At 37.7% G+C, this 13260-nt stretch overlaps 2 protein-coding genes across 3 annotated transcripts in view; both read right to left on the bottom strand.

The window, feature by feature from the left end:
* Positions 1-997, bottom strand: part of SLC6A18 (solute carrier family 6 member 18) — a 47509-nt gene extending 46512 nt beyond the window's left edge. For both annotated transcript variants that reach the window (XM_074199566.1, XM_074199567.1), the window contains exon 1: positions 686-997. In XM_074199566.1, the coding sequence (XP_074055667.1) occupies positions 686-848 (163 nt within the window). In that variant the 5' untranslated portion in view covers positions 849-997. The remainder of the gene's footprint in view (positions 1-685) is intronic.
* Positions 998-6570: 5573 nt separating this feature from the next.
* Positions 6571-13260, bottom strand: part of SLC6A19 (solute carrier family 6 member 19) — a 46041-nt gene continuing 39351 nt past the window's right edge. Inside the window, exons 10-12 of the mRNA XM_074200001.1 lie at positions 11451-11610; positions 9634-9796; positions 6571-9357 (exon numbers count right to left, since the gene is read on the bottom strand). Coding sequence (XP_074056102.1) covers positions 9154-9357; positions 9634-9796; positions 11451-11610 — 527 coding nt within the window. The 3' untranslated portion in view covers positions 6571-9153. The remainder of the gene's footprint in view (positions 9358-9633; positions 9797-11450; positions 11611-13260) is intronic.

The raw sequence follows: 13260 nt of genomic DNA, 5'->3' as shown, positions 1-13260 counted from the left end.
AGGATTTACCTTTGTTTATCTGGTGGCACACTGCTTAATTTAATGCAAAATAATTGGGAAAAACGTAATTGCTTCATGAATAAAAATTAATTTGAAACCCTACAGTAAGGGTAGTTGATGTCACAATTCACCATTTTCTTAAAAGTATTCCAGTGACCAAATTATCATATCATGTCATTAAAAATAACACATGTTCTGAAGTAGGTGTTGTTATTATTTCCAATTTTACAGATGAGGAAACTGAGACAAAAAGAAGTTTGTCCAGAGTCACACAGCTAGTTAGTATCTTAGGTCAAATTTAAATTCAGGTGTTTATGACTCCAAATTGAGCATCCCATCCAGTGCACCCCTTACTTGCCTCACATATCTAAAACTTGCTTAGAAAAGGGTTCTATGCTAATGTTTCTGATACTTTCATGAAGTAATTAACAAATCCCTAAAACTTTAATACTTATTCATCCATTATTTTAGCAGCAACTTAAAGATAAAGCAAAACATCAATACAGTTGGGGAGAAAATATTGTTAAAAAAATCAATGTCCTAAAAACAAACTCCAAACAATTTATAATCTTCCCATACTAAGAATATATACTGTTATTGGTCCTTCATCCTCAAAAAATCAGATATACACTTGGAATTCAGTCACAATGTAAAGAACCTCTGATGGGAAGCAATATATACTTACCTCCTCCATAAGTCTGACATAAGTATGGAAATCTCCATATATTTCCTAACCCTACAGCAAATCCAATACAGCTTAACATGTACTGGAATTTGTTGTCCCATTTTGGTCGTTCAACATCTTTAGAATCCTCTGGAAGCAAATCTGCTGTAAGAACACTAGACATGGTCACTGAGGAGGTTCTCTTCTGTGATTCTGCTTTTGCATTGAATTATCCTGACTAAATTATCCTGAAGTTGGGCTATCCACTCAGGGTCAGCTTGTACAAAAGAACAAATTGGACAGCAGATAATAGAGATACCGAAGTACTATCAAATGCACCCTCTGTTGAATTTCTTTGTCTTTTTTTTCTTTTAAAAAAATAAAATATAGTTAATTGGTAACTTATAGCTAAATTCTTGTTTTAATTTCAAAAGGACCTCTCTGACCTCAAAGCCTTCAAGCATGTTTCCCTACATTCTGTGTCCAATATAAACAGCCTTAAACTAACCACGGATAAGCATAAGGACATTTTTTCACTATTGTTGTATCTTCTAAATGAAAGATAACCAAGGATGCCCCAGATGAATAAATGAGCAAATGAGAGAATAAATTAAAAAAGCATTTAACTGTTCAAGCATTAGAGATACAAATATAAAAGTGAGACGGTCCTTTTCTTCAAGAATCTTACACTCTAATAAAGAAGGACAAGACATTAAGGTGAGAAGTGGCCAGGCAAGAAGGAAGGGAAAAGATGATGTGAGAAGTCACAAAAATGGTAAATAGAATTATAGGGGGACTGATTGCCATGCTCTTTTGGGAGGTGGTAAAAGCAGTAATGCCGTTATGCTTCTACAACTATAAAGTATGTGCTGGAGTGGGGATCAGGGTAGTAAGATAGCAAAGTCCAATAGTCCCTCAAGAAGGGTATATTGAACTAGGTAGATGACCAAAAAAAATTTGCAAGGGTGAAATGAGCAAATGGATGAGGTTGGTTAGATACAGTGAGTTAAGTAATGCACTTGCCAATTAGCACAATGCAGACTCTGGTGGAAGTTCCAAAATTAAGAGGGTTCAGTCCACGAGGATGGCTCAGCAGTGTGGTGGATAGTTATAAAATCGGTACAATGATGAATAGGATGGATGGCAAGGAAATATTTCTTTTGGAAGAGATTTTCATCCTGTTCATAGCTATAATTGTGATCTCATCAACGTGAGCTTTCTTCCAACTATACAAATACCAACTCAGTCTTGCCTGTCCAGTCTTTATGACTCTTTTCCATGTCATCTCATAATTTCACCACAGGGTACCACTGAGTACTGGGGGTCTTGTTTATGTTCTTTTTAAATTTTAAAGCACATACGGAAAACATAAGCTGATCAGTAGATTCTCTGTAAGGGCATGCTCCAAAGTCCCTCTGAGCTGACTCCATTGTATACAAAAAAGGCCAGAAATAGTGATGTAGCAAAGATCTTGCTACTCTGACTTTTTCTTCACCTACTCACCTGTATTGGCAATTACAATGTGAAAAATGGGGAGCTCCAAACCTTAGAATTATGTGGTAGCTATTAGAAAAATAAGCATTTCTATACTTAAAGTTTAACTTTCAAAGACAAAAATTTTGGGAACACTTACTGTAAGTTAGGGTGAGGTCTTGACAAAGGAATCCAATTAATGGACTATTAAGAGAAGTAAAAGAACAAAAACAAAGCCAGCCTAAAAGCATTATCTCGTTGGAACACCTCTTCATATTTTTCTAAAGAGCTTAGTACCAGGGTCTAAAGATGAGGTAGAAAGACCTCTGAGAGAACAAGAACTCTAAAGTAATGTGATGCCAATGTGCAGAGTGCTGGACTGGGAATTAGGAAGATATCTCCATGAGTTCAAATTTGATCTCAGATTCTTTCTACCTGTGTGACACTGGACAAATCACTTTGCCTTTTTTGCCTCATTTTCTCCCTCTTAAAATGAGCAGGAGAAGGAAATGACAAACCAATCCAGGATCTTTATCAAGAAAACCCTAAATGGGGTCCAGAAAAGTTGGAAACAACTCAACATCACAATTATAACAATGATGTTTTTTGTCTCTTGAAAAAGAGTTAGAAAAACCTAAAGACTCTATATAAACTAAAACAACATGAAAGCATCTTTTCTTCCATTAGAAAGAGATGATAAGCATTCCATATGGGTCAGAAGCTGGAGGGGATAGAGATTATAGTCAAGCATTAAAGATTACTAATTCCACCAAGTAGCCTTTAGCAATGGAGATCATGAGTTCAATACAGACAGAAGCAGTGTAGTAGTATTACTAGAAGACCTCAACAACCCAACTGTGTCAGAGAAATGAACTGCATGTCTGCACATGTGCCTTGGTTCCACAGGATCCTTAAGGTTGTATAAGTTTATGTTTCTGTCTATACATATTTCCCTTGTGTTTTTCTCTATATGTGCATTCTTCCCAATGATGCTGTGTGTTAATATGGGAGAATGTACCCCAGGTTTAAGGGGGAAGTTGTCACTAATTTTCTTACTATACCTTTCATTAATTGCCTGGAGAAAGTCTGTAAACCATGTGGATGGGTCCACTAGAAATTTATTATATAAGCTCACCTGGATTCTCTATCCTTTTGTATTTCCTTTATAGATTCACTATCTCACTATCTCACTCACCACAATATCTTTTCATCCCCTCTCAAACCTCCAGAAACACCCCCCCTCCTTCTAATAACTTTACTGACATCATGTTTCACAGAAAAAAATTGAGACTATTCAGTGAGAGATCTTTTTTTCCTACTTTTCTCTTCATTTTGCAACTTTCAGATGCCTTCCTCCATGTTTTTGATCCCTGTCTCTCAAAGTGGATCTTCCACTTGTCAAGGCAAACCCCTTGCTTGTTCCATTTCCTTCTCTTTCTCTTTCATATCCCATCCTATCTTCCCCAGAGATGCTCCATATCTCACTGTGGTCTAGAAGTAATTCTGGGTTTTTTAGGAGTTTGTCAACAGAGCACAAATTTTGACTGAGCCAGAAGACTTACGAAAAGACCTTCTGGAAGACGACATAGTTGTCACTTGAGATTCAACCTAGTCATGCTCAGATTATTATCAAAAGGTTTGCCACTGGATGGTGGTTTTTTCCTTCTCTCTGTTCTCATTCTTTCTGTCTCCATCTCTTTTTGTCTGTCTCTCTCATCTTATTAAACTATCTACTAATGCATGGAAAGATTGTGTTTGTCATTAGTAGAGATAGTATCATCCTAGTACCAGCACAACACCTGGTGCTTAATAAAGGCTTGTTCAATTGTAAAGTATTGAAGCCCATGTGAGCCTCTGTACCCTGAACTAAGGATATAAAAAAAATATTTTTTAAATGCATAATAGTTCCCACTCTCTGGGATCTTATAAAAACTTCCACTGGAGAACTTTTTTAGGAGGAAAACACAATCTCAGCCTGCATGTCAACCCATGCTGCTACCAAGGGCAGAAAAGAGAAGAAGACATGGACCAGTCCCATTATTAGCAAAAATAAAAGTTTCCCAGAAGTCTCAGCTCTAGTTCTTGAGAGCAATAAGCAAATGCTGTGGGTAATTCTATGAGATAAGTATTGATACAAACTTTTTCCTCAAGGCACTCAAGGGATTTTGCTCATGCTTGGCACAGCCACCAGGGCTCCTTCTCTGTGTCTGCAATCACTGTAGCAATGTGGTATGTGTATGTGTTGAGTGGTAAAGGAGAGAGAGAGAGAATACTTGCATGGCACTAGGGACTGGAAGTTGGGATGCAGCAGGAGAACATTAGATGATGGTGGGTATATGAAAAACTTGTCCCTTATGACTAAAAGCATCCCATACCTACCTTAAGAATAAGCATTTAATTCGATGCATGTTGTGACTTTGCTCAGACTCTTCATGTCCTTAGGACAATTAAGGGATCTTCTATCCAAATTTGTGCCAAGGGCTCTGTGCTTTCATTTTTGACCAACTCCCCGAGTCCCTTGCCCTGCTAACCTCCATTTTCCAAATGCATTGGTTACATTTCCAAAGTAACTCGGTCATAGGATATACAGGCACATTAAAAAATTTGCACGTATGTTGTTTGTGAACCTAAATACATATGTGTGTATATAAATGTGTGTGTGTGTGTGTGTGTGTGTGTGTGTGTGTAGAGTGAAAGGGGAGTGAAGAAGGGGAGAAGAGAAGCTGAAAAGAACTCCCTGCTACATACTGATAATTTTCTGCAATATTTCTATTTGACTTAAAAACATTCAAGGACCTTTTCTGATTTTTTTTATATTCTCCTTCCAAAACATGCTCCCTCACCCCAAACTGTCTCTATCTCTATCTCCTTCCATTACTCTCCAATTTCCAGCCTAGGACAATATGGTTACCTGTCTTTAGCAAATATACTTAGGCTGAGTTACACAGTCCCACAGTCAGTTGAAAAGTGAAAGAATTAGTACAAACCAGTGATTTGTTGACTTATTCCCTGTCAACTCTTCCAGTGTCAAATGGATTATGTTTTAGAATTTCTCCTATACAGAACTTCATGAAGGCAAAAACAAAAAGGAAAAGAAAGGAGAAGAAGCTATAGATCTGGAAAGGATCTTAGAGTTTATTTCTAGGTGGCATAGTGGATTGATCATTGGGTCTGGAGTCAAGAAAATCCAAGTTCAAATTTGACCTCAGATTCATTACTTCCAATGTGACCCCAGGAAAGTCATTTATCTAGGTTTCCTCAACTATAAAACGAGGATGCACCTAACTCTCAGAATTGTGAGGATCAAATGAGATATTTGTCTTTTAGCACAATAGTACATTATTTTTCTCCCTCACTTTATCCAGACCAACTCTTTCATTTTACAGATGAGAAAACAGAGGCTCAGAGATAAGCTAGTGAGCAAATTTTTGCTTTTGTTGTTGTTGAGTTGTTTCAGTTATGTATGACTTTATAAAACCACATTTTAGCAAAGATAACAGAGTGGGTTACAGATGAGGAAACTGAGGCAATTAGGGACTACTGACTTGCCCAAGGTAACCAGCTAGTGTCCGAGACTAGATTTGTACTGATTTCAGACCCAGCACTCTACACTATCATGCTACCTAGCTGCCCTTAGATAACAAAGAGCAGTGCAAATAGGATGAGGAATGACCCTGAGATCATGTTATATGAGGGTAGGTTATAGGAAATGATAATGTTCAGCTTGGAGAAGACTCAGGGGGAACATGGTAGCTGTCTCCAAGCTCTCATGGGGAAAGAGCTTAGAATTATTCTGTGGCTCTAAAACACAGAACTAGGAGCAAAGGAGATCAGTTGCAATATGCAATTTTAGATTGGATGTTGGGGAAAAGTTCTTAATGATCAGTCAGCCAGAAATGGTGGCAAGTTTCCCTTCACTGGAGGTGTCCAATAGAGACTGTTATGACCACTTATGGGTTATGAAATAGTAGGAACTATTTAAAAGGAAGGCACAGATTGGACTCTAAATTCAATGAATGAAATAATACTTATAAAGCACTTTTCAAACCTTAAACTCCATAATATGCTAAATAGTATAGTTGTCATTATTTACCATTACTACCTTTGTGAAGTGCCTTGTTCAAAGTCTCACATATAGTAAGTATCAGAGTTGGGAATGGAACCCAGAAGTCTATATCTCATTTCCTATTAGTTGGAATAACTAACCATAACTTTTAGGCCTTGACTTTTTTTTTTTAGGTTTTTGCAAGGCAATGGAGTTAAATGGCTTGCCCAAGGCCACACAGCTAGGTAATTATTAAGTTTCTGAGGCCAGATTTTAAACTCAGGTACTCCTGACTCCAGGGCCAGTGCTCTATCCACTGTGCCACCTAGCCACCCCCTTAACTTGATCTTATAACCATTACACATCGCAAAAACTATATTTAGACAAATTAAAGAATAATTGTTTATTCAGACATATATATGTTTATGCATATAAAAGACAATGTTTATTTGGTTTTTTTTTTACACATTTACAAGTATGCCATTTACAAATTTAGAAATAAGCCAGGTTGTGATTTCACTATCATTATCTAGGCTACATCTGGTATGACTGGCAAATTTTAGCAGTGACAGCATTTAGCTCCCTGGGATGTAATAATAATTAGCGAGGATGGATATGCCAAGAATTTTCTTCATGCGAAATTGAGAACAATAAGCATAGTATACAGGTGGGTCAATTAGAGTAATGCTGGCTCTTCCTTTTTCTTTTTAAATCAATAGCAGGACTAAAAAATAGCAGAACTTGAAGAAAATATAGAAGGCATCATTGAATCTACATGCATATGAGAAGCTAGTCACAGTAAAAAAGACATCAGTATAGTGCAGAGATGGCATGAACTTGACATTAGGAGATCTGAATTTAAGCCCTGACTCTGCCATTTCTTGGCTATGACCTTGGACAAAATATTTCATCTCTCTGTCTTAGTCTCCTTATTTGTAAGATAAGAAGGCTGAACCAGTTGATTTCTAAAGTCCCTTCCATATTTGACATTCTTGGTCCAGAGCTGCCATCACGGACATCCTTTCTTCTTTTAAAATTCATAAACCATTCATACCATTAAAAAAACCCAAACAATAGCGTAATTTCTCCTTTAGAAACCATTGGTCTTGGAGAGATGACTTGAAGAATTATTATCAGGTTTTTTTGAACTGTTCCCATAACTGTTGAAATATACTATTATGGAGACTTTAAATGCATGCTCACTAGCTCAAACATGGAGATGGTAAATTTGAGGCAAGAACCTCTTCTGCTACATGATCTTTCACAAACCCTTCTGCACATGATTTGCTGTGGCCATCAGCACCATCACAACATTTATGTCCCAGGTTTATATGAGCATAAATATGAAAATTACTCCAACTTCTCTCTAGTTTGTCCCCAATAAAGACATGGAAGATCCAAGAGAGAGAAGAAAACTGCTCACATCCCAGATATTGACAGCTACATCCTATCCAAAATACCATGCCCTTGAACTGTGGATATTTTCAGATATTCCTTACTTCATTTAAACAGCTTCTAGATTTCTTAATTAATAAATTGAGCTGTCCAACTAGAATAAAAAAGCAAATAGTTTGTTAAAACCATCACTCAAAATACAAGTTCATTTGGATACATAATTGGTATCAGTTTTAGAGAGAAAATGCATCCTATTAAGTCACTTGGGAAGGATGTCAGGTATTTGTGTTGCTGCATGAGTTGAGTAGTTAGAGGCTGAGTTAGTATTTAACCCTTCTTTCTTCCAAAGGTAACCTGGCTAAAAATTCACATTGAATTATTCATTATAAGCGTGTTAATGTTCCCTCAGTCAAACTTAAGGGCACATTCCTCCTTGCCTCCTGTGAAGGGAGGCATTACTTAATTGTTTATCCATTTCTGACAGCTAACAATAGCTATTAAGTATAGTTAATGTCCATTCAGTCAAAGGGTTGTAAAGCAACCCAGAACTTTTTTTCTGGGGTTGGCGGGGGGGGTGGGGCGGTGGGAGAAGGGGAAACCTCCATAACTGCAAGATTTTCACAGATACATTGGTAGAACAGCTAATCACTGATTATTTCTAGGTAATAATCCTGGAATCATAGTGCCAGGGTGATGCAGCTCCTAGGACCATGGTCACTGCCTGCAGAATTTTTTCTGCAAGATGGAACACATAGAAAATGACTTGATTTCTTCTCTTTGATACTAGAGAACTGAACTTGAAGCAATAGGTGAAAGATGAAGAAAGGAATATTTTGCCTTGATGTGAGGAAAAACTTCCTAACAATCAGATCTGTCCAAACATTGCATTGGCTAAGGAGTGGTGAGTTTTCTCTCCCTGGACATCTTCGAAGCAGAAGCTGGAGCAGCACTTATCCAGAATGCTGTTGTGGGAATTCTTGGTTCAGGATGGATTGGGTCAGATGACCTTGGAGGTCATGCTTGTTAATGTTGAGATTCTATGTTTCAAGGTCAAAGGTTTTCTGCAGAAAAAACTTTCCACTTAAATTCTTATGGAAGTTTTGCTGCCAACAAGTATCCCCCCACAAACAGAAGGGGGATATGTGCAGTAATAGAAAAATAGAGGTGTTTGATGTTTCCTCCTATCTCCCTTTGGACTCCCTAGCAATCCAAAAACTAAATCCAGTAGCCTCAACATCTCTACAATTCAGTCTTTGGACATTTCAATGGTGTTCACCCCAGGATATCACTATATACATAACTATGACTTTGTATTCCCAGAGTCTAGCATAATGCCTGTTATTTAGCTGGCATTTAACAAATGCCATTCCTTGCACAGAGAAGTCCCCCCCATTTGTAAGGCACAAAAGAATTTCCATTTTTGACACAGACTGGAATGTTTGCCTGGAGACTTACCCCAGCAAGGTTAATTCCATAAGGTTTGGTTATTCCAATGTGCCTGGTTATTATTTTGTTTTGTTTTTTCCCTTTCCAATCAAGAACCTATCCCCATTTCCCCTGAGAAACATGCTTCAACTTAAGACTTTAGGTCTCCATTCACAGAAGGAACAGAATAGGCACTGACAAGTCCTTGATGGTCATGCTTCTTTTGACAGCGATTCCTGATGAACTTGTAGAGGGCAAAGAGAGGGATGATCAGGCATGGGACTCCAGCCACAAAAACCACAACAGCATAGACCCAGTCAGGATAGGGTTTCTTTTCTGATTTAGGAAATTCCGTCTGAGAAGGTAAAAGCAACCCACGATTATATTCATGATATAACAGATTCCAGAACTGGGCTTTCCAAAATTAAACATGGTGAGGAAGGGAAAAAATCCTTCCTACTTTGCCCTGTCCTTCCTTTCAGCTCTTCCCAGGTCTTCTGGAATCAGAAGGGAGAGAGTAGCCTCTCTGTTGCAGATGGGTTTCCCTTTCCTCCACCCCCCCAGCCCTGCCCTTGGACAGTCTATGGGATCCTCCCCACAAGCCAGCATCCATATATCATTATGTACTTACATAATCAGGGTCCCAAACACTGTATGACAGCTTCTCATTGACTTTTATCACAAAATAGAATAGGAATATAACTAACATGATGAGAGGACTGACAACTCTCCAGGTGATTTGCCAAAAAATGTTTGGTTTATGGCCAATCATAAACTCAATATCCTTATTAAACCTAGAGAGGAAGACAGAGAGGAGAAATGACTGCATTGATGAATCAAAATGGAAAACTGACTTTGCCCTTAAGGTGCTAAAATTCTACTGAGTTTAGATTATATATATATATATATATATATATATATATATATATATATATGTATAAGGTTTTCTTAAAGTGGGGCAACCCTTTATTGACCACATAGACAACATAGCTAAGTGTAGGTCCAGCAATCTAATGTTGCTACAGTAAAAGAAAGATAATATTAACCATTTAGCATGGTGTCTGGCATACATTTAATGAATTCTTATTCCCTTTCTCCCCCTCCCTCTTTCATTTAGAGGGTCCTCTCTCTCCTCTGATTTCTCCCATAGCATTTAGCTTATACTATATGTTTGTGGGACTTATAGTATCCTACTTTGCCTTGAATTTTTCACTGTACATATATATACATACATGTATACACACATATATGTGTATATACACATATATATATTATATGTGTGTGTGTGTATATATATATATATATATATGAAACAATTCCTCCCACTGGATGCCTCAGGGAATGCATATTGCATACTTTTCAGCCCTCACCAACACAAAAAAACAGTGCTTCAACTTAGAAGATGGTATTGTGTTCAAATCAAGATTTTTGTCCTTTATGCATACTCCATATAGTTATCAGATCAATATTCCTAATATTCCTTTGCTCAAGAAGCTGCAGTCACTCTCTATTGCCTCTGTAACAAAATCTAGACTTCTTTATTTAGCCTCAGAAGTCCTTCACAGTCTGGCTGCATTCTCTCTTTCCAAACTGACCACATAAGGACCTTTCAAGAACTCTGTTCTAGGTTCCATTTCCCATGCACAACATTCTGTTTAGATGGCCATTTCTATTGCCTCTGCCTCTGGAATCCTCCATTAAGCTTCCTTCAAGGTTTTTCTCAAGTGCCACCTCATACCAGTTGCCTTTTCCTAGTCGCACTTCCCTTGTTACAACTCTCCTCCTACTCTCCCTAATTACACATTTTCTATTTACTTCTCTGTGTACATGTTATTTCTTCCCAGAAGAATGTAAACTTCTGTTTTATTTTTGTCTTCTATCTCTAGTGTCTAGCCTCTAGTCATGTGAGGAACTTTAATATTTCTTGAATTGCTGAATTTCATTTGGGGGATTTTTTTAAACTCCTTCAATTTGTGAGTGAACTAGACACATTTATTGAATCAGCAGCACTGAATTTTGGAGGAACTTACTTCAGTTTTCATATTTTACTTTTATTTAAAGCAGAGAGTCTTATCCTGAGGTCTGTGAACTTGTTTGCTTTTTAAATTTTATTTTGAGAGCTATTTTACTCAATTGTTTCCTTTTTAATTTGATATATTTTATGCATTTTTAATGCATCATTATGAAAAGGAGTTCAAAGGTTTCAGCAAATTATTCAAGGGGTCCATTTCACAAATACACACACAAAAGTTTAAAAACCCTTGATTTAAAGTTTTCTTTCAAGTTCCCATGTACTCTCATAAACTAGATGGCACTGTGATGCTGACATTATCCACCAGGGAGCAGGCTGGCCAGGTTTCAGATTTCATTCTCAAGCCCTGATTCTCTCTCTCTCTTTTTATTTGCCCCTTTTAAACACTCTATCAGAAGCTCATTTTTATTTCCTACCTGTCTATTCCATAAACATAAACGACTGCGAACATCTCACAAAAGGCAATGACGAGCAGGGGGATGGATCCAGCGTAGCCATCTAGCAGGGAGAGCCAGTATTGTCCAGAGTTCAGAGTGAAAATAAAGGCTAGGAGGTATGTCCCCAAACAAATCAGACCTGCAGTATGAACAAAGAACAGGTCAATGGGTTATCTTAGATAAGTACTCCTGAATGAAATTCCTGGTCAGGTCAGACACAAAGTTTCAGATAACCTGGAGGTTTAAGATGGTAGAATTCCTAGCCATGAAGTTGTTCATTTTGTTTTCGAAACCTTTCATTTGTCCTGAAATGACCCTTGCTCTGCCTTCCATCTGAGAACTTCATAAATTGGTTTGTTGGAAAGAGCATTTTAGGAACCAGCCTTAAGCCGTGATGGCAGTGAGTCTGGATGTTTGCTCCTTTGTGAATGAATTAAAGACAGACTAATGCCTCCCAAATAGAACCATGCATAAGTACTGGCCTCACAAGTGAAACTACTTCATCCCCAAGGGGTTCACCTTGGACTAATACCATGTGATCAAATGGAATCATGGATGCAAATTATTTTGGAGACTTTAATGTGATTTATGTGTCAACAATTACTATTATTATTATTGCCCCAAACTGTGATTTCATTGGATCAGGGAATTCCTTCTACCAATACATGGTTCTACAATTTGTTCTCTTAAAGGACTGACTGGGATATATATGTAAGAGGTAATATTTGAACTCAGCAATTTTAACTGACTGAGATCAGTTCTTTATTTCCTATGTTATTCCCTCCTGGGACATGCTTCTGCCTCTATATTTCAGGGGTCTTCACTGGGAACCCTCTCTCACCCTAGAATGGCTATCTGCTATTCAGGCCCCTTCTCCCACTCTAAGTTCTATACAGGGGGCTGTAAGGATTCATTTTGATCATGGGCTCAACCTGACCATGCATCATTCCCCTCCCCAGCTCTCATCTGGCTTTCTGGACTTCCCAGCAGGGTTCTGTATGGGTACTTTCTCCACCCTTCTCCCTTTTCAGCTCCCTTTTAGGTATTGTCTTTCTCTATTAGAATGCAGGCTCCTTGAGGGCAGGGACTTTCTATTTTACCATTCTCAGGGTTTAGTATAGTGCCTTAGTAGAGTAAGCTCTTAATAAATGCTTATTGATTAGATTACTATTATTATTAATAATAAGCTTCAATTTATATGACTGATGCTTGTGTGAAAATGGAGGTTTTATAAATCAAGTTGTCATTCAAATGTTATTGAAAAAAAATCCAACATTGAACACAATTCAATGAAGGAACCTTGTTTGATGCATGTAGATAACAAGTTTTTAGTTTTATCTTTTTAGTAAGTACAATTTTCATGGGGTAGCAAGATGGTGCTGATGACAGAATGTCTGGCCTGGAGTCAGGAAGACTCATTTTCATAATATCAAACCTGGCTTCAGACACTTACTAGCTATGGTAGGTCACTTAACCCCATTTGCCTCAGTTTCCTCATTTGTGAAATGAGTTAGAGAAGGAAATGGTAAACCACTTTGGTATCTTTGTCAAGAAAATCTCAGACAGAGTCTCAGAGTCAGACATAACTGGAAAATAACTCAACATCAATAATTTTCTTAGATTGGGTGGGTTTGGTTTTTTGTTGTTTTAAAAAGAAGAAAACCATTATATTACAATCATTATATCTAATAGGAGAGAGAGAGAGAGAGAGAGAGAGAGAGAGAGTTGGTCTTTGAGCTGAGAAGACCTGGGTTCAAGTTCTGCCTCAGTGGTTAAGGCCCTTGAACTT

Source organism: Macrotis lagotis, chromosome X (genome assembly GCF_037893015.1).
Source record: "Macrotis lagotis isolate mMagLag1 chromosome X, bilby.v1.9.chrom.fasta, whole genome shotgun sequence".
Taxonomy (NCBI): Eukaryota; Metazoa; Chordata; class Mammalia; order Peramelemorphia; family Peramelidae; genus Macrotis; species Macrotis lagotis.
The sequence above is the reverse complement of the archived record's forward strand: the minus strand, read 5'-3'. Positions and strand labels throughout refer to the sequence as shown.